Source organism: Humulus lupulus, chromosome 6 (genome assembly GCF_963169125.1).
Source record: "Humulus lupulus chromosome 6, drHumLupu1.1, whole genome shotgun sequence".
Taxonomy (NCBI): domain Eukaryota; kingdom Viridiplantae; phylum Streptophyta; class Magnoliopsida; order Rosales; family Cannabaceae; genus Humulus; species Humulus lupulus.
Genome location: NC_084798.1, coordinates 41998755 through 42020786, shown reverse-complemented (window position 1 = coordinate 42020786; position 22032 = coordinate 41998755). Strand labels below are relative to the sequence as shown.

The following is a 22032-nucleotide window of genomic DNA, read 5'->3' as shown; positions in this document are numbered from 1 at the left end:
CCATGACTTAACGTGTATGGGCCCAAGACCCCTATTCAACGCCACGGCCAATACGGACACCGAAGATCCCCTTTTTCACACTTCAAAGTCCCTATGCTTAGTGTGAGTCAAAGGAGACATGTTTGTACGACCAGGTACCAGGTACGGATGCCAGTACCAGTGAGGATCGTGGTCCGTACGTCTACGGCCATAGGTCAGAGCCGACACCACTACCTCCTGCGCCAACACGCCTGCTACCACGCCTCAGGAAGGGGTACAGACAAGTAGTGGAGACATCCTCCTGACACCTGCTCCTGTACGGGATGTACAGCCACAACCTCTGAAGCCACTTCCCTGGTACAGTACGTTTGTACCTCTTGGTCCCCTGGACCACTATGTACCTAAGGCCGTTAGAGCCTACTATAAATGGAATTCCAAGGCCACCTGAGAGGGGGTTGGAAAATTTTACTGTAACAGAGACATTAGTGTGAATGAGATACTGAATTCTCCATTGTTGTTACTCCATTATTCTTGAGTCATCGTTCAAGTTTTCATAGCTTTCGAATTAGCAATTTCAATTCGATAATTTTTCCAACTTAACTTCGTTGACGAGTTCTCACCGTCAACAAATGCTATAAATACTATCATACTATTATCTATCTTAGCTAAGTAAAGTTCTTGGACTCTACAGCAGTATTCTTAGATTCTCGCTTTGATCCATCTTTCTTCGGGACAAGGCGCTAGCTGCTTGGTTTGTTATTTCAGATGTCTGATGAGCTTCACAAATTACATAAATAAGGATTCTACGCCTTCGATGCCGAGATCCTCCAAAAGGCCCAAGAATTCGAGCAATATCTCGAGAAGGGGAAATAAGTGGCTGGTAGCAGTCAAGCCCTCGTAGTACGAGAGAGCTCCGGCCTGGTGGCGACAAGACCCCTTCGAGCCGGCCTCTCGAAGGAAGAAGGTAATGCAAGCCAGTGCCATCGGACAACACCTACGCTGCTGTGGGGTTCGAGGCAAAGGACATCCTCAGCAAGCCCCGACACCTGGGTGCCTTGGAGAAGATTCTCGACCACTACGGGGTGGACGCCCATGAGATGCTAGTGCGCCTGTCTCGGGAGGACGAGAGAGCGCATGAGAGCATTCATGGGCTCTGGCCTTAGAGTGCCTCTCATTTCCAAGCTGGTGCAACCCTACCACTGCACAAATACTATGTCAACTTCCCCAAGTTCATTGACATAATTCCCTTCCGGTTTTCCCCGAATGGATATTGGGTACTGGCTGGACTTTACATTTTGTACAAGAGGTAGAACTAGCCCACACCGTCCCTCGCTGAAATATGTCTACATCTTTCGGCAGTGCTCAAAGAAGGGGAAAAGGATGGGTACTACACCCTGATGAAGCACATGATTCCAGGGAGAAGCTACAAAACCCCAAGCGACAATGAGAATCACGCTCGGAACTACAAAGATCAATTTTTCTAGGCAAATGGGTTCCCGACGAGGACCAATCCCACCCTACTCCTAGACTTTGCTAGAGTTGGTAAGCATGTTCATCCTCACATAATTTCATCTAATAGTATTCCGCTCGTAACTGATCCTTGATCTTAAAAACATCTCTTTTCAGGTCCCTATTGCTGCACACCTTTCGTTGACTCCTTTGAGAAAAGACTTAGGGCGATGAACACCCTTCATGAAGAGGAGCTGGAACTCCCCTTCCTCGTCACCGATACCCATCTTCGGATGTATGGGCTATTGCAGGTGGAGCAAAGAAAAAGCTCGTCGGGCCTTACCAAATTCCAGGACTCGAAGCAATCTCGGCAGGAGGCGAGGCTCCTCACAGACTATGTGGCAGCCAAGTAATAATTTCAATTGTAATGCCCCGACTAATTCTAAGACCTCAGACCATTAAAACTTGTAAGCACAACTATTATTTTGGAATATAGGCATAAAATAATAAAACTTTATTATAAAAATCTAAAATACGGGATCCCATTGTTATTACATAAAATCATAAGAAAAAAAAAACCTTTAATTAATTGTTCAAATACTAAATGTGGAAAAATAAATTAAAAAATATAAACTTCATCCTCGATCTTTTCCAGCAGTCCATCCATTCAGTCCTCTCCCAATACACATGCCAAAGCTGCAATGAATCCATCCCGTCTTCCAAGCTTATTTTCCTGCACCATCTAAAATAAAAAGGAATGAGCCTAATGCCCAGCAAGGAAAATCTACTAAAACATACTATAAAATATAGGACTAAAAACATATATCATAAAACATATGACGTAAAAATGTAAATCATAAAAACATAGGACTATAATATTAATGGTCATTAACTCATTACAGTAGTATGTGATAAAACCATCTAGGTCCTCTATCTACTAATCGAGGTAGGTTAAATCACAAAATAGTATATGATAAACCATCTAGGTCCTCTTGCTACTATTCGAGGTAGGTTTAATCATAACACTAATCTACAAAAATGATAAAAATATTGGGATTTGCTTATTTACTATCTAAGCAACTATATTTCCCAAGTGACTACAACATAAAACATATACATATATACCCATAAACATAACATATAAAGATAATCATAGCACATAAAATTTAACCTATTTTCCTTACCAAAAATTGGGATATTGGAGACAAGAACGAGATGGAAACTCCTAAAATCAAACAGTAAGATCTTTAAGTTTTCTAAAGAAAAGGAGATGAAAAGAAGATCTAAACCATCAAGATAGTAACTTACTAAAAACCTTAAGTGTCAAGAAACTCAAACACCTAACAAAATGCCATAATAACAAGTTAGGATCTGGAAGAAAATGAAAGAATAAAAAGAACTATAATGAACTAAACTTAAGGATAAGATTACCTTGGATAGACTAGAACCTTGATCTACACCTAAATACTAAATTGTCACTCTATCTTACTTCCCAAATGTTTAGAAAAGCTTAGATTGGAAAGCTTTTAATCCCAAAACCCCAGTGTTTTCTCTCTAGAATAAACTTAGCAACTTCGAGGCTCTGAAGAATGCATGAATGATGAATGAAATGGCTGAGTGAAAGGTCTTATTTATAGTGTTCAAGGGGTGAAACTAACTCCTTTTTAAAATGAATATTAATAGAATAAATTTGAATTATCTGTTCAACAGATGCCCATAACTCGGTGAAAAACGTTCAATAGCAAGTCCAAGTTGTTGAGGCTGTTTTAAGCTTGGATTCCATAGATTTTCAAAACTATGCTGAAGGAGCCGATATATCACCCCTTATAGGCGACATATCGCCTCCCCCTTAGTTCCGAGTCTCTATGGTTTCGTTTGTGCGAAGTCAACCTGTTTTCCGTATCACCCATAGGCGATATATCAGCCCCTATAGCTGCGATATATCGACATACGCTGATATTTTAAACATGTTGTTGCACACATTTAACACACTTGAAGTTTGTTAAATCAACTTTGACTGAATAAAACGTGATCCTAACAGCTTCTGGAAGGTTCTAGACCTTCTAGATCTATCCTTTATGAATTTATTCATCTAAAATGCTTAAATCCTTAATAATCATGCATGTGACAAGTGTCACATTTTTAATTATTCTATCTTAACCTTAGGTTATAATAAATATCATTCTAGGACCAGCTATATTAATCAACCCTTATGTTAAAATTAATATTTATAAACTATAGGTTAAACTTATAAAATCCATAACTATTTCTATGAGTTTCCAACTAAATACCGGCTTGAACCAATAATCACAAAAAATAAAATACTACAATCTACTACTAGTACTACTATCTAGCTAAGTAAAATTCCTAGACGCTACATCAATACACGCAGCGCCTTCGCGAGGAGCGTGCGGAAAGCGTCCTCGCCATCAAGGTAGTCGCAGATGCGAAGAAAGATGAAATGCTTGAGGCAGAGCTTGAGGCGGGGATCGAGTCTTCCTCCACGCCTCAAGGTAACTCCCCAATTTTCCTTCATTATGCTAAGAATGTAGGGGAGGTAACTAGTCCTGACCATTCGTCATTTTCACCCCCGCTTCTTGAGTCTGGCCAAGTTTCGGGGCATCGTTGGTTCGAGTAAGAGTATTAAGATTACTAGGACCTCACTGACGTGTTCCTCCGCAATCTAAGGAGGAAGAGACACCCCAAGGTTCCGTGCCTCTTGGAAAGATGGCGACCATGTATGCCATGCGGTTTTGTCAGTACGAGACCAATCTTACGCAGGAGATGGGTCGGCTCATTCGCGAATACACCCATTCTACCCTTCACTCTGAGGAGCCTAATCACAGTGGGGCTCTCGAGGAGATGTATACTTAGTATCGCACACAATTTTACTTGTTTTTGGTTTTCATTCCCTTTCGAGGGACTAATCAGTTTGTTTCCCTTGTACAGAAAGCAAGGGCTTGTCCGAACTGGTCAGGTCGAAGCGTCAGAGGGTGTTGAGACCCTCTCAGATATATTTTCTGAAGGCATCAACCGCGGTGCCCACACCCCTAGCCACTGTAGCTCCAACCCCAGTTGCCCAAGCATCCCCTCAAGATGGTGGATTTCCTCCCCCAAAGGGTAAGGAAATCCCTTCTAATGTGCCTGACTCCCCTTCAATTAAGGTACCTCGATTGATAGTCTTCCTGGAACACTATGACATGGAAGACTTGGAGATGCACCAACGGATTGTCGAGTACTACAACGCCCGCATCGATGAGGGCAACGAGGACTTTAAACTCCGTGCTGAGTTTCTGTGCGAGGGCTGGCCGATGGATCTCGTTCTTCCTCCTAGAGCGAGGAGTTGGAGCCTCTCTTTGCTGAGAGAATAGAAGATATGGTTGTTCCGCTTGGCGTGGAGCTTCTTCAAGGGTTAGCGGTGTCCCTATGTGAGATACCCTCTAGCAGCTTCGCCCGTTGTGGTAGCGATAACAAGGTTTCGTTGATAGCCACCATCCACCATTCTTTCTTAAAGGTAAGTCTCCTAATTTTTACCTTAATTCAATGTTTATTTCTCCATCCTTTTGCTGATTTGACAAACTACGGCCCTCAACCAACGACTCGGAGACATCATGCTGACGTGGTCCTTTGAGTTGAAGGGAGCTCGGGAGGAGCTGGCCCGGGCTCAGGAAGAGTTGGCTCGGCTCCAGGAAACTACGGTCCCCTTGGAGGAACACTTGTTACTCTAGAAGGAAGTGGATGACACGAGGTCCGGTGTCCGTGAGGTGGAGGATTTACTATCCATTGAGCGGTCGAAGCTATCCACTTTGGAGGAAACTTCCTCTAAGTTGTTGGAGAATGCTGCAGACCACACCTAGCTTGTGTAGGAGGAGCTGAACAAAGCTCGTGAAGAGCTCCGGTTGAGCCAGGCAGAGTCTTTGGCCCATGCCGAGGAGCTGAAGAAAACCAGGGAGGATGCTGCACGGGCCACCAAAGAGGCCGAAGACCTACATCGCCAGGCCGAAGAACTGGAGAAGGAACTCGATGTGATAGCTCATGATACACTCTTTATTTAGTGGCAGAGTAGCAGAGATATGGACGTCTCATTCATCGAGAAGTATAACATGAAGAGAATGCTTGAGGCGCGTCTTGAGGCAGAAGAGGCCAGGGAAGACCAGAAAAGGGAAGCCTTGGCAGCGGGTCGCATTCCTGAAGCTGACCCTGTGATCAAGATGGTGGCAGAGGTGCCCTCAGGCCAAGGGCCCTAGTAAGTTTATCCTATATTATATTTTATCTAAGTAGGTCTGCGTGTCATAGTTTATTTGGGTATAGACAATCAACGCTCGAGCCCCCAAGTACTGTTGTAACTAATTTTCCTTTTAAACTTATGCAGCCTGCACTACCTTACTACCATAATTGCATTATTATCGAATTTGACCTTTAATAAATAGGCAACATGGAGTTGGCTAACTCAATTTACTGTACTCGTGAGAGTCCCAAGTCATCGAATCGGGTCTTGTGCTTGAGTAGACTCGAGTTTTTATCGAATTCTCTTAATACATAGACAATTTTTATGCGCTTAGTGTTACTATGTAGGCTCACAATCTTTGAGAGTAACTTTGACACCAGGTTAAGCGATTAATCAACGTGGCTCTACATCCCCGAGTTCCAATGACTCAGGACGGGGCTTGCCTGTTGTACTTAGAGCTTGAGGATCTTCCTGCCAGTATTTAGATGGTTGTGCATCTAGCGTTTCATCTTAGGCTAAAGGTCATAAGAGTAACTTTGATGCGGTGTCAAGTGAGGGCACTCGACTATCCTACACCTCTGAGTTCCAACGACTCAGGCTTTAAGAGGTCTTATACTGTAGGGTTCTGACTTAGTGCTCGACACTTAAGACATTTAGTGTTGCCTTCCAGGCTTGGTATCCTTGAAAGTAAACTTAATTTCATCCATGCCCCCAAGTCCTGATGACTCAAAGGTTTAGGGGGTTGTTCACACTAAGATATCTTCCCCTGGGAACGTGGTCACCGGTGAGCAACCTTGGGATTCTTAATTTGCCCCCCGAGTACACAGCTCGAGACCCAATCATTTGGAAGTCGTGAACTCATTATCCCAAGCCTAGGAAGTTGATTTCCCTGCCCTTTTACTAGGTATATCGTGACACTCGATTTTAAGCTCTCCAGGTCTAGCCCCGAGTTCCAACAGTTCGGGCCTTTATTCGCATCTTGAGATCATAGGACTGAGTCACTGCTCCTTGCATCTCTTAGGGGAAATATCTTGCAGAGCACTCTTCTTAAGTCTAAGGCAACTTATTCTCATGCCGATGACTCGGGCTTCCGTTTAGATCTCGAGGATTGGTATTTGTTCATTACTCCTCGGGCGTGTGCTGTCCTTGGGAGAATGCACCACATCCAATCTCGCGTTACTTGAATCTTTTTGGCCCTATATTTTTCCAGACCATTTAGCTATGGGATCCCATGACACTAGAGGTGCTTCACTCGTCGACTAGCCAAGCTCCCCATGTCGTGGACTTCCCGTCGCTACTTGCTCGAGGCATATTGAGGACTTGGGTAGAACTCCTCAGGAGCAATGTCTATGGGAGGCCTCCTAAGTCTGCCCTAAGACCAAGTACAGAGTGCTAGGTCTTCTGTTCACATCTCGAGATTAAGGGACTTGATGATATCTCCTTGGGCACACTGTCCATGGGAGGTGATGCAGGTTCGTTCTCGCGCTACTAAGATCCATTGTCTAGTCTCTAGATGCTATGCCCTAATCCTCTTGGAACAAGCTTAGCCTCTTAGGTCGGACTCGACTAATTTCCTAGGATTTTCTATTCTCGGGGTAGTTACACTAGGCTTACTCTGCTTTTTACATGCTTAGTTTCCTAGGTCATTCCCCACCAGGCATGATGCTGCCCCAACTCCATGCCCCCTAAGTGATCGGAGACTAGTCTGCATTCACTTATCCAGGCCAGCGAGGGGGTGCTCTTTTCCATAGCATTAATAGGATAAAGGAAACCAAAAAAAAATATAAGCGGACACACAAATTTCTTCTTTACCATTTTTATATACACAATTTCCATTAAATGTGCCCGGAGGCTACAAAAGTTAATAATACTCATATTACTGGTAATACTGGCGACGATGATCGACATTCCAGGCATGGGGTATCAATTCCCCATTTAGTCGTGCCAATTTGTATGTCCCCGGACATACAACGCTCTAGTCTTGGTATGGGCCCTCCGAGTTAGGTCCCAACATTCTTACACCGGGGTCGTGGGTGGCTAAGAATACTCTTCGCAGCACCAGATCTTCGACCCCAAAATTTATATCCTTCACTTTAGAGTTGAAATACCTGGCCACCTTTTGCTGGTAGGACGCTACTCGAACCTAAGAAGCTTCACGAAGCTCCTCCACTAAGCCCAGGGATTCTCGGAGTAAAGCGTGGTTTGTGGTCATGTAATATGTGTCCCGTCGGTGCGTGGAGATTGATACTTCAGCTGGGAGCATGGCCTCACACCCATAGGCCATTGAGAATGGCAAGTGGCCGGTGGAGGTCTTGGCAGTGGCGCGGTAGCTCCATGTTGTGGTATTATTTAATCAAATATGTGCAAGTGTACACAGTCACAAAACAAGTAATAAAGTGATAAATATACAAGATTGTCTCCACAGGGATTGCAAATTAAAACTAAATACATCAATTAATTACCAAACAATTACACAAGAGTAACCAAATTAAATTGTTTTGATTTTGTAAGCTAACACTACTTGGAATCAATTAAAAATGCTAAAAAATAATCTGGAATGCTAATAAGAAAGTGAGATAAAATCGATTGGTTAAAATAGGCTTGAATTATTAAATCCCTCTCTATCAATTGACCAGTACATTTTGTTGTAGCAAAATCTCAACAAATTATCCTTAGTTAACAAGAATTCAAAACAAGTTCATGAAACTTTTCCAAGACCCATGATATTAATTATTCCACCTAATTTAACATATTCCTATGCCAATCAAGTTAAAGAACCCAGAATTAAGCATCAATTCATCATTGTTACACAAGGCAAATAACACATTCCTATGCTATTCACAAACATAATCTAACAAGATTATCCACTTGTGTCATTCAACTCTATCCATTATATTCAAACTTTCCAGCACAAATATAACTCAATATCTTGTAATTGATGAGCAAGCAATAACAAGAATTCATCATTAAGAACAATTGAATGAACAATGGGTAAATTACTAAAATTAAGTGCTAGAAATTTATAATTAAGACATAGAGTTCATCAACAATTCAAGCCACAAAAGATTAGTTCATGGCTAATTGAAAGAGCATAAATCCACTTTCAATTCTTCCCATGAGTATCAAAATTCACAAATCAAAAGAGGAAATACAAATTTAGAGAGAGAGAGTAAGAACAAAATTTTTTCAATGGTGATGTAAGATTCCTCTTCTTTTCTCTTCTTGGATTTCTTGTACTTTTCCTTCTTCCTTTCTCTATCTGTACTTGCAGCTCTCCCAATCTCCCCCAAAAATGGCTTCCCCCTCCCTTTTCACGTGATGCTCCCTTTTTACCCTAGGGCACAATTCCCTTCTAAAATTAGTAAGCCCAATCCACTACTTTTCCCTTTTTAGGCCCACCTTTCTTTAGTCCACCATAATTCTGACATAAGAGTGCCCATGTGGCTATATTTACACCTCACGCTAGCTGGAAAAGCCACTTAGCAGTGACTTTTTCCAGCCGGGCTATAGTTGATCACGCAACTCCAGAATGCTGCAGCAATCCTCTTAGCAAAACTGTATATTTCAACATGTTTCCACTATTTCTTGCCAACTGTTCCACTCCTTTTGCTTCCCTAAGTAGCTTGATCTCCTTTATCACAGAAAATAAAAGAAAAATAATTATTTAAGTCCAAATAGCTAAAACAAACTCAACTCTAAAATTATACTTCACAAGACACAAAGATCAAATTAACTAAAACATTAACGATTAAAGACTCAATTCAACACTCTTTTCTTATAAAATCAAGTGTAAAAGAAGACTAAATAACTCTATATCATAGAGTTATCACACCCCCAAACTTATGACATTGCTCGTCCTCGAGTGATGAATCTAAAAAAATAACAAAAGATACACAAATTGAACAACAAAAGAACAAGGAAAACAACAAAAACAAGACACAACAAGAGAGGATAACCTTGGCTTTGCCAATGTTAAAAAAGGGAAGGATCTCAGGAATTTTATTTTGAATAAGAGAAGCTAAATTTCAAACTTACACAAGCCTTAAACCAAAATCTTCAAGCATTAATGCTGCTGTTAAAATATGAGTCAAATTTTTCATCATTTAGTGCATGCATAACTTTTCCTAAACATTTTCAATCACCCAAAATCAAACTAGGCCTTGCTCCTAAAGCTTAAATAACCATAAGTTACTTAGTGATTCATTCTCCACTAATGTAGAAAAAAACCACACCAAAGATCAATAGGACTTTATCAAGCTTGTAATGATAGGCTAGGGTAAAGGTAAAATAAGAGAGATTAATTTTTGCTAAAATCCTAGGACCTAAATCAATGCGCACATTAAATTCCCCAAATAACACCCCACAACAAAATATAACTAGATGGCAAGAGAACAAGAAAAATGAGGAACACTCTCCCCCCAAACTTAAAATCAACATTGTCCCCAATGGTGAAAACAAGGAAAAGAAGAAAATGAAAACACTCACCCAATGCCTCTCACACTCTCCACTCCTCTCAACCCCCAAAAATACAACAACAAATAAATCCTATAAAGATCAAGGTGCTAAAGGGTGTAGTGAAAATATGTTATTATATATAGCTAGGCTAATAAGTGGCTAAACAAGAAAATGACACTTAAGCTCAACGGGGTGACTAGGGATAAAAATGCATGAAGGGTAGGCTTCAAAGGCTCAAACGATCCAAGGAGGGCCTAAATCATGTCATCGGTGTGGTGCTGCCTAGGATTTCACCTCAAGGAAAATCATATAGTAATTATAGAAACTTAAGCTCTCACAAGAAACTAGCTCTTTCTAGGCTCGGAAAAATGTTTAATCAAGCTATGCACACACTAAAAAGAGAAACACTCTCATAAATCAATTACTAGAAACATTTATACCCAAAGAATTGAAGTTTAAAAGTTAAGAAGAGAGACATTCAGCTTCAAGTAAAATTTATGATATTTTTGTAGTGTTTTCAAAATCGTCATCGAGCCCCCCTATGTAACACTAACAAAGACATAGAATAACCTCAAAAGAACGACCAAACAATAGGATGAAGACAACTACAAAAAACAAGACAAAGACAGGAACAAGAACTAATCAATAGACTACTAAAAGAAAACAACAGTACAAACCAAACCACAAAGTAATTAAAGAACAAAAGTTGGGTTAAGTATACTCCCCGTGCTTATTCCTTAGAATTGGCATCTGAAGGAATAGGGTCGGCTTGAACAACCGGAGCGGCCCACCTTTTTAAAATAGAGCTAGGGAATACAGGGAAGGCAGTAGTAGGCTTGATGGAGTTTTGCTGAAGGGACTTGATCAACGCAACATCCCGCTGCTTGGCATATTTCCAGTATTCTTGCTGCTGAATTTCAATAGATACCATCCCCCCAAGAATTTGTTACTGCTAATCAAGGATGTCTGTGAGTGTGGGAGCAAGTTGGGGTGCTGGCGGAGGTGCGGTGGATGGGCCACCTTTAGACACAGGCTCACAGCGCTAAACAAGAGTGAGGAAATCAATGTCACAGCGCTCAAAAAGTACATCCTCACCTGTATCATAAGGTTTTCCAGCTCTAAGGCACAACTGAGTGATGAGCGATGGAAAGAATAATTTTCCTTTCTTCTTTTTGGCACAACTAACAATCTTTCTAGTGATCATCTTGCCCGCATCGATACTAAGCCCGACCAACATACAATACAACAGAAGCACACACTCTTTGGACATCGTAGTGTCATGTGTGGTAGGCAACAAACGACATTTAAGGAAATGCAACCACATAGTAGCTTTAGGTAACACGAAGGTGTGCAATAATATACGAGCATCGCTAGAAGAAACACACCATTGAGCGCCGGTAAAGGCTACAAGCTGCAGTGCCTTATCAAAATTTTCTGGTGTAGGGGCCACTACCATATCATTATAAAGAGCACACTCAAAATTTTCAAGCCCAAAAGCAGAGTTAATAGCATCACCAGAAAATGAAACAGTCTCGCACCACCACTTCGGAATTCTCATAGGAAACAATGTTGGCGTAAAATTCACGCACTAAAGGAATGATGGTAGATTCCGTATTTTGACAAAAATATTCCCATTTGTGCTTTTCAATGACGTCACTGAGGTAAGGTGGCACCACATCAGTAGTAGGTAAAAAACCTTTTTCAGGGAGTAACTTCTTTTTCTTAATGGATTGATATTTCTCCTTGGCTTGATCAGAGGAAATTTTTTCAAATGGTACTGAAGGAATTGGATTTTTCTTGGTCTTAAGGGTCGGTACAGTAGTAGGTTTCAGATTGGGAAAAACTTTCGTGGTAGTGGTGGTCTTTTGTGGCTTGGGTGGAAGTACGGGTGATGTGGGTTTGGTTGGCTTTTTGGACTTTTGGATGGTATTTTTCTTGGTTGATGGTTTGGTGGTGGGGTCATTGGCAGTGGCTAGTGAGGGTGACGGTGGTGGGGTAGGGTTTGAAATGGTGGATATCTCTTTGGATGGTGGTGGGGTAGAGGGCGGTTTGGATTTTCTCTTTTGAGCTGTTGCTTTGGTGGCCATTGATTTGTGGAGTTATGGAAGTATGTGGGGTAATATTGGTCAGACTCTCACAAAGGAAAAATAAACTAACAACAACACAAAATCAAACAGTACAATTGGAATTATAACCTGCTCAACACATCTAATAGCTGCCCCAATAAAATCAGAAACAGTTCACAAACAACAAGCCCCACCACCCAACAATATCCACTGTAGATGCACAAATGCAAAGTAGCAAGGTAAAATAAAGGAAAGCAGTTACCCAGGGATGATCTCAGAAAATAGAGGCGATGGGTCACGTGACTGTGTTGGTCGGAGCTGAGCACTCACGGTGTAGGCGGATAGTGAAACACACCTGGTGGTGGTGCGCACTAGGGACCCTCAGAGCTGGCTTGGAGGCAGCTGGGCTTAGTTTGGGTTGTGTAAAGGTACGAGTCATTGGGGCTAGGCTCGAGGCAGGGTGATAGGAAGGGTTGCATAGGCAAAATCGCGCCTCGGAGTGGCGCACGAACAGAGTCGCGTCTGGGTTCTGGGGTGTTGGGTCGGGTCTGGTCAAGTTTGGCGCCTGGGCTCTCAGAGTATAGGGGTTGACGAGGTTGAGAAGGCAGGATGTAAGGGGGCGAGGGTGGCTGAAGGTGATGAAGATGATGGTGGTGATGGTGGCTAGGGAAAATGACAAAGGCACGAAGGGAAAAAGGAAATAGAGCATTTGAGTTAGGCTATTGTCTTGAGTAGTTTGGGGTTATTATTATTTATTTATTTTTTATCTTTTTTGAGGGAGACCACGCCCCACTGTGGTGATGCATCACAAGTCTCGCTGACTTGTGCATGCTCCAAATTGCAAAATTTTTGCTTCACCAAATTTTTGACGAAACCCTTCTATTTTTCGAGAATGGGATCTAGTTTTGCTCCCTGTTTGTTGAAGAAAAAAGTTTGCAATACCATCAGACCCAAAAATTACTTCCAAAACACCAATTTCTCACCTTTGAACCCCTGAAACACAAGAGCAAACGTAACTCCACTTCCAAAAACAACACAATCACATAAAATTAAACTAACAAAAATAAAGAACTAAAAGTGCTTAGAAAAACAAATACCTATATGTCTTGTATTTTTTATATACATAGTATTTTACACTTCTGTCTTTGGGTTGTTCTGAAGATAGTGCCTGAATTACTGGACAACCCAAAACAACAACTACTTTAAGGATCCTCCAAAGTGATAGAGGTTTTCTCGTGCTTCAACTACTCCAAAGGGATAAACTCTCACCACGGTGAATGGGCATGACCAACGGGACTTCAATTTGCCAGGAAACAACTTCAAACGTGAGTTAAAGAGCAACACTTGCTGTCCCTTCTCAAAGACTCGAGATTGAATTTTCTGGTCATGCCACCTCTTGGTTTTCTCCTTATAAAGCTTAACATTTTCATAGGAGAACAACCTCATATCTTCTTGCTCATTTAATTGCAATTTACGAGCTTCTCCGGCAGCTTGGAGATCCATATTCAACTTCTTAGTGGCCCAATATACCTTATGCTCCAACTCAATGGGAAAATGGCAAGCTTTCCCAAAAACCAAATAATAAGGTGACATTCCCAAAAGGGTTTTGAAAGCCATTCTTTAGGCCCAAAGAGCATCATCCAATCTTTGAGACCAATCTTCTTCTCTACTAGGATTCACCACTTTCTCTAGAATTCCCTTGATCTCTAAATTGGATATTTCTGCTTGACCATTTATTTGAGGGTGGTAGGCTGTAGCAATCTTGTGTTGCACACTATATTTAACTAAGAGGGAAGCCAATTTTTTTTCGACAAAGTGGGTACCCTCATCACTAATAAGCGCTCTTGGTGTACCAAAGCGAGTAAACACATGCTTATGTAAGAATTTCATCACCTCCTTAGTATCATTGCTGGGATTTGGTATTGCTTCAACCCATTTTGATACATAATCTACAACCACCAAAATGTACAAGTTCCCAAAGGAAGGAGGGAAAGGTCCCATAAAGTCAATGCCCCAAAAATTGAACAACTCCACATCAAGGATGACATTCAATGGTATCTCATTTCGTGCTGAAATATTACCAACCTGTTGGCATCTATCACATCTTTTAGCAAATTTATGAGCCTCCTTGAAAATAGAAGGCCGATAATAACCCGATTGGAAAAATTTTGCGGCGGTCCTTTGCCCACCAAAATGCCCTCCATAGGGAGCTGAATGACAATGTTCAAGAATGCTATCAACCTCCTCTTCCGGAACACAACGCCTCATCACTTGATCGGAATATTATTTATAAAGAACTGGTTCATCCCAATAATAAGACTTGACATCATGAAAGAATTTCTTAAGTTGTTGACCCTTCAATTCCAGTGGATTCCTCCCACTCACCAAATAATTCGCAAAATCAGCATACCATGGAATTGAATCTTGTCTCACCACCAAGAGTTGCTCATCTGGAAATGTCTCTTTAATTGGCTGCTCAGAATCATCCATCTTATCGTCTTCATGTCTAAAAAGATGGTCAGCTACTTGATTCTCCATTCCTTTTCTATCACGAATTCCCAAACCAAATTCTTGAAGAATCAACACCTAATGAATGAGTCTTGGCTTGGCATCCTTCTTTGCAATGAGATACTTGATGGCGGAATGGTCCGTGTACACCACAACCTTAGTCCCAAAAAGGTATGCTCTAAACTTATCAAATGAAAATACCACAGCCAAAAGTTCTTTCTCAGTGGTAGTGTAGTTCAATTGAGCATCGACCAGTGTCTTGCTTGCATACTAGATGGAATGAAACACCTTCTCTTTTCTTTGGCCAAGTACAACTCCTACAGTAAAATCACTAGCATCGCACATAAGCTCAAAAGGAAAAGACTAATCAGGCGCCACAGTAATAGGGGCAGATATAAAAGCTTTCTTCAAAGTTACAAAGGCCTCTTGACACTCATTAGTAAACTCAAAAGCTAGATTTTTCTCAAGTAGAGAATAAATATGCTTAGAGATTTCTGAGAAATCTTTGATAAACCTCCTATAGAATCCTGCATGCCCCAAGAAACTTTGAATTCCCTTGACTGAAGTAGGTGGTGGCAACTTCTCAATGACTTCAATCTTGGCTCTATCTACCTCAATGCCTTTGTTAGAAATCCGATGACCCAATACAATGTCTTCTTGCACCATAAAATGACACTTTTCCCAATTAAGCACCTAGTTTGTTTCTTCACATCATAAGATTCACCAAACACCGAAAAATCATCCATAAACACTTCAAGGGTTTTCTCCACCATATCTGAAAAAATAGCCGTCATGCAACGTTGAAATGTAGCGGGTGCGTTACATAACCCAAAGGTATCCTCATGAAAGAAAATGTACCATATGGGCAAGTAAATGTAGTTTTTCCTTGATCTTCAGGAGCAATAGAAATTTTATTGTAGCTTGAATACCCATCCCAAAAGCAATAATACTCCTTCCCTGCTAGTCTAAAGCATTTGATAAATAAAAGTCAGCGGGAAATGATCTTTTCTTGTTGCTTTATTTAGCTTCCGATAATCCATACAAACACGCCAACCCATCACCGTCCTTGTGGGAATCAACTCATTTTTATCATTAGCTACCACGGTGACTCCCCCTTACTTGGGAACACATTGAACTGGGCTGACCCACGAGCTATCTGAGATTGGGTAAATAATACCAGCAATAAGCCACTTAATCACCTCCTTTTTTACCACTTTCTTCATAATGGGGTTAAGCCTTTGTTGTTGTTCAACAGAATTGCTACAGGAACCTCCAGCAAAATCTTATGCATACAAAGTGACGGACTTATACCCTTTATATCTGCCATAGTCCAACCAATAGCCTTCTTGTATTTCTTCAACACATCAAGCAACATATTCTCTTTTTCAACCCCCAACAACGCAGAAATAATCACCAGTTAAGTCTCTTCACAACCCAAATAAGCATATTTCAAATGATTAGGCAAAGGCTTCAATTCCAACTTTGGTGGTTCTTGAATAGATGACTTGGAAGGCTTGAAATTTCTTTCCGATAACTCTAAGGACTTAAAATTCCTTCCAACTTTAGTAAAAGACTGCTTGGATTCTACCCATGTAACTTGGGTTTCTTCATCTTTACTCATTTCTTCAAGCTCTTCAAGTGAAATCACTCCCAATCCATCTTTACAAGTTTCTTTTAGTAGTTTTTTAGACACAATAGTATCAATCACACTCAAAGAAGAACATTCCTCAATCTCATCCAGAAAGTTCATAGAATTGAACACATTAAAGGTCACTTGTTGGTCATTCATTCTCATAGTAAGCTCTCCATTTTGAACATCAATCAAAGTCCATCCGGGGGCAAGAAATGGTCTTCCCAAAATTATTGGAACATCTCTATCCACTTCATAATCAAGAATAATGAAATCCACCAAAAAAATAAATTTATCAACTTGCTAAAGTACATCTTCAATCTTGCCTTCCGGGTGTGCCATAGATCGACCCGCTAATTGTAAAGTGACAGTGGTTGGCCTTGCTTCTCCAATTCCCAAATTCTTGAAAATCGACATGGGCATCAAATTAATACTATCCCCTAAGTCACCAAGTGCTCTACCGACATCTATACCACCAATAGAACAAGGAATTGCAAAACTGCCTAGATCTTTCAATTTAGGAGGAATTTTATTCTTCAATATAGCACTACAACCTTCAGTAAAAGCCACCATTTAAAATACTCTAAGTCTCATATTCTTGGTTAAAATATCCTTCAAAAACTTCACATAGTTAGGCATTTGTTCCAAAGCTTCCACCAACGGTATATTGATTTGAAGCTATTTCAAAACATCTAAAAATCTTCAGAATTGACCATCTTGTTGCTGCTTTTAAAATTGTTGAGGAAAAGGTGGAGGTGGTTTGCTCATTGGATTCTCTGATGAATTTTGCAGCGGAATTACTGCAACATTTGCTTCAGGATCAACATTTAACATATTCGAACTCCCAACTCTTACTTCCTTTTCCACACTACTTTGGATTGAAGTGGGATCGTTTTTTTCTCTAAGGATTATCCTCATTAAACTCCAGATTTCTACCACTCCTCAAGGTAACTGCCTTGCAATGCTCCTTACCATCTCTCCTTGAATTTTCAGTATCACTAGGCAAGGTGCCTTGTGGTCTATTACTTAACTCCTTAGCTAACTGTCCCATTTGAATCTCTAGGTTCCTCAAAGATGCTGCTTGACTTTGAATCACTGCATCATTCTTTGCCATATATTCTTTCATCAAATTCTCCAAAGAGCTCATTTGAGATACTTGTGGAGGAGGAGGTTGAGCCCTTGGTTGTTGTTAGGAAAAAACCCGATGGATAAGTAGGCTTGTTTGGAATGGCTACACCACTTGAACTAGATCCTTGACCTCCCCAAGAAAAATTTAGATGATTCCTCCAACCCAGATGATAAGAGTTAGAATAAGGATTGTTGCAATTGGTATTTTGATTCCCCACATAACAAACCGAAGCGGGATTAGATGGACAACTATCAAATGTATGCCCATATCCACAATAAACACAAGAGACTTTTGCTACTTGATCCATAGGAGCTGAATGTAAGTTACCCCCATACTCATGGTTTTCAAAAGGTTGTTCATATATGCAACTTGAGCGGTCAAAGCTGTTAAAGCGTCTACTTCATGAATGCCCGCTACTTTCCCTCCCGTTGAAGCTCTATCATTAGACCACTGGTAATTATTATTGGCTATCCGCTCCAAAATATCATATGCTTCATTGTAGGACTTAAAAATAATAACCCCATTCGCCGAAGCATCTAACACCATGCGTGTGGAAGCATTGAGACCATTATAAAAAGTCTCCATTTGAATGCAATGAGGGATGCCATGATGTGGAAACTTCCTCAATAACTCTTTGAACCTTTCCCAAGCATCATATACCGACTCATCCTCCAACTATTGAAAAGAAATAATCTCATTCCAAAACTTAGAATTTTTTGTTGGAGGGAAGTACTTCATCAAAAATTTCTCAGCTAGCTCATGCCACGTAGTCATTGAGTCGGAAGGAAGTGTATTGAGCCAAGCTCTAGCTCTGTCCCTTAGAGAAAAAGGAAACAACTTCAACCTCAAGGCCTCTTCAGTAACGCCTTGCAACTTGAATCAATCACTCACCTCCAAAAATGAACGAAGATGGAAATGAGGATCTTCTGTAGGCAGCCCACTAAATTGACCCACTGTTTGCAACATTTGGAACATCGCGGGCTTCAACTCAAACTGAGTAGCTTGAATTTCGGGCCTAACAATACCAGGATTCAGCTCTTTAAACATTGGGGTAGCGTACTCCCTTATGCCCCTTTCTCTTTCAATGACCATAACAATTGCATTAGCATCATTCAAAGCATTGGCTGCTACATTAACGGCTCCCATAGCCGCATTAAGCATGGGTGGAGCTCTAATTTCCTCATCCCCTTCACCTTCTTGAGCCATAGCAAGGTGAATTTGAACTCATTGCTCCCTTAGCCTTATTTGAAATGTACGTTCAATCTTAGGGTCAATAGGGGCTAGCTCAAGTCTTGATGCTCGTTCATGCAACCGAATCAATCTAGCGATGCACAAGAACAAGCAAACAAGATTAGTGCGAAATAAGGAAAACAAATTGCAAAGTAATTAATAATACACAAAATTCTAATTTCAATCCCCGAAAATGACACCAAAAACTTGTTGTGGTAATATTTAATCAAACATGTGCAAGTGTACACAATCACAAAACATGTAATAAAGTGATAAGTATACAAGATCGTCTCCCCAGAGATTGCAAATTAAAACTAAATGTGTCAATTAATTACCAAACAATTACACAAGAGTGACCAAATAAAATTGTTTTGATTTTTGTAAGCTAACACTACTTGAAATCAATTAAAAATGCTAAAAAATAAACTGCAATGCTAATATGAAAGTGAGATAAAATCGATTGGTTAAAATAGGCTTGAATTATTAAATCTCTCTCAGTTAATTGACTTGTACGTTTTGGTGCAACAAAATCTTAGCAAATTACCCAGAGTTAACAAGAATTCAAAACAAGTTCATAAAACTTTTCTGACACCCATGATATTAATTATTCCACCTAATTTAACATATTCCTATGCCAATCAAGTTAAAGAACCTAGAATCAAGCATCAATTCATCATTGTTACACAAGGCAAATAACACATTCCTGTGCTATTCACAAACATAATCTAACAAGATTATCCACCTGTGCCATTAAAATGTATCTATTATATTCAAACTTCCTAGCATAAATATAACTCAATATATTGTAATTGGTGATCAAGCAATAACAAGAATTCATCATTGAGCACAATTGAATGAACAATGAGTAAATTACTAAAATAAAGTGCTAGAAAGTTAGAATTAAGACATAGAGTTCATCAACAATTCAAGTCAAAAGATTAGTTCATGGCTTGTTGAAAGAGCATAAATCCACTTTCAATTCTGCCCATGAGTATCAAAATTCACAAATCAAAAGAGGAAATACAAATCGAGAGAGAGAGAGAGAGAGAGAGAGAGAGAGAGAGAGAGAGAGAGAGATAGAGTAAGAACAAATTTTTTTCAATGGTGATGGAAGATTCCTCTTCTTTTCTCTTCTTGGACTTCTTGTACTTCTCCTTATTCCTCTTTTTCTCTATACTTGCAGCTCTCCCAATCTCCCCAAAAAATGGCTTCCCCCTTCCTCTTTCACGTGATGCTCCCTTTTTACCCTAGGGTACAATTCCCTTCTAAAATTAGCAAGCCCAATCCACTACTTTTCCCCTTTTAGGCCCACCTTTCTTTAGTCCATCATAATTCTGACATAAGAGAGCCCCTGTGGCTATTTTTACACCTCACGCTAGCTGGAAAAGCCACTCAGCAGTGACTTTTTCCAGCTGGGCTATAGTTGACCACGCAGCTCCAGAATGCTACAGCAATCCTCTTAGCAAAATTGCATATTTAAGCATGTTTCCACTATTTCTTGCCAACTTTTCCACCCCTTTTGCTTCCCAAACTAGCTTTAGCCCCTTTATCATAGAAAATGAAAGCAAAATAATTATTTAAGTCTAAAATAGCTAAAACAAACTCAACTCTAAAATTATACTACACAAGACACAAAGATCAAACTATCTAAAACATTAACAATTAAAGACTCAATTCAACACTCTTTTCTAATAAAATCAAGTGTAAAAGAAGACTAGATAACTCTATATCATAGAGTTATCACTCCACATTAACCTAGGCAGCTCCTCAGTCTAGGCCCCTTTCGCTTGCTCATGCCTTTTCTTTAAGGTGGCTTTAAACGTCTTGTTGATTGCTTCCACCTACCCGTTTTCCTGCGGGTGGGCGATGGAAGAAAAGCTTTTCATGACTCTATGTCGCTGACAGAAATCTGCGAGCACCTCACTGTCGAACTGCAGACCGTTGTCAGAGACTATCTTCTGAGGAAGCCCGTAATAGCAAACGATATTCTTTATGACAAAATAAAACACCTTCTTGGACGTGATAGTAACGAGTGGCTCGGCCTCGACCCACTTCGTGAAGTAGTCAACCACCACTATCGCATACTTTACACCTCCCTTTCTTGTGGGTAGTGACCCGATAAGATCGATCCCCCAGGCCGCAAAGAGCCAAGGACTTGTAAGTTGAGTAACCTCATTCAAAGGAGCTTGAGGTATGTTGGCAAAGCGCTGGCTCTTGTTACATTTCTTAATATAGTTCATCGCATCTCTGTTCATGGTGGCCTAGAAGTATCCTTGTCTTAAGATCTTTTTGGCAAGACTCTGCCCCTTGTGTGGTCCTCGCAAAAACCTTCATGCACCTCTCAGAGTATCATATTGGCTTCCTGCCTGGACAAGCACCGTAGTAGGGGAAATGAATATCCTCGCCTGTACAACTTGTTGTCCATGATAATGTACTGAGGCGCCTGGTAGAGTAGCTTTTGAGCTACTTTCTTTTCCTACAGAAACTCCCATGAGATGAGATATTTAATTATGGGTTCAATCCACCCTTCCTGGGGCTGGATCGCCTCCACTTCCTCGGGCACTGAGATTAGGCCTGGCAATTCGTGTTATCGTGTCATAATCGTGTCGATGCGATTATGACACGACACGATTAGAGTAAACACGAACATGACACGATTATTGTTCGTGTCAGAAATCCAAACCCGTACACGACACGATTATCTTAGCAGGTGACACGACATGACACGATAACACGTTTAATAAATTTGTCATTTGACATAAATCTAAAACTGACACGATTAATACATAATTAAACGTGTAATGACACGACACGAAATTGACATGAAGTTGACACGATTAACATAATATAAATAAATTAAAATGTTTATATCATCTTAAACGTGTCTTAAGCGTGTCATTTTCGGGTTAAGCGTGTTGACCCGAAAATGACACGTTTAATAAACGTGTTAAACGTGTCGACATGATTATGACACGAAAATTAAATGTGTCACCCAAACCCATTTATTTTGTGTCGTTTTCGAGTCGTGTCATAGTGTCGTATCAAAAATTGCCAGCCCTAAATGAGATGCTCGGAGAAGACAAGTAGTCAATGGGGACTACAATGATCAGTTCAGTGTCCTTGGTGATTGCAAGCTTGGCCAGGGCGTCAACGTTCGAGTTATGTTCTTGTGGCACTTGTCGAATTGTGAATTTTATGAAGCCTTGTAGCATATCTTGGGTCTTTGCTAGGTAATCAACCATTTTTGTTCCTCGGGCCTGGTACTCCCCGAGTACATGATTAACTACTCGTTGCGAGTCATTGAAAATCTCGGGGCCCTCAGCTTTAAGCTCAAGCACAACTCGAAGCCCAACAATCA

The 22032-nt window shown here is 40.6% G+C and overlaps 2 protein-coding genes and 1 non-coding gene across 3 annotated transcripts; 1 reads left to right on the top strand and 2 right to left on the bottom strand.

The window, feature by feature from the left end:
• Positions 1 to 13374: 13374 nt before the first annotated feature.
• On the bottom strand, positions 13375 to 13794 carry LOC133785012 (uncharacterized). Its single transcript, XM_062224271.1, has one exon. The coding sequence runs from the start codon at positions 13792 to 13794 to the stop codon at positions 13375 to 13377; it is 420 nt and encodes a 139-aa protein (XP_062080255.1).
• Positions 13795 to 16102: 2308 nt separating this feature from the next.
• LOC133785011 (uncharacterized) lies at positions 16103 to 16888 on the bottom strand. The gene is made up of 2 exons (XM_062224270.1): positions 16642 to 16888; positions 16103 to 16566 (listed from the first exon to the last, which is right to left on the bottom strand). The coding sequence occupies exons 1-2, from the start codon at positions 16886 to 16888 to the stop codon at positions 16103 to 16105; spliced, it is 711 nt and encodes a 236-aa protein (XP_062080254.1).
• Positions 16889 to 18045: 1157 nt separating this feature from the next.
• LOC133787622 (small nucleolar RNA R71) lies at positions 18046 to 18152 on the top strand. Its single transcript, XR_009872631.1, has one exon. It is a non-coding gene; the product is annotated as a small nucleolar RNA R71 (small nucleolar RNA).
• The last annotated feature ends 3880 nt before the right edge of the window (positions 18153 to 22032 follow it).

Coding starts and splice junctions, on each gene's coding strand:
- LOC133785012 (XM_062224271.1), bottom strand. CDS start 13,794: ATGGCTTTCAAAACCCTTTTGGGAATGTCACCTTATTATTTGGTTTTT.
- LOC133785011 (XM_062224270.1), bottom strand. CDS start 16,888: ATGGTGGCTTTTACTGAAGGTTGTAGTGCTATATTGAAGAATAAAATT. Junction 16,567..16,641: donor ATCTATGGCACACCCGGAAG/GCAAGATTGAAG, acceptor TTGATTATGAAG/TGGATAGAGATGTTCCAATA.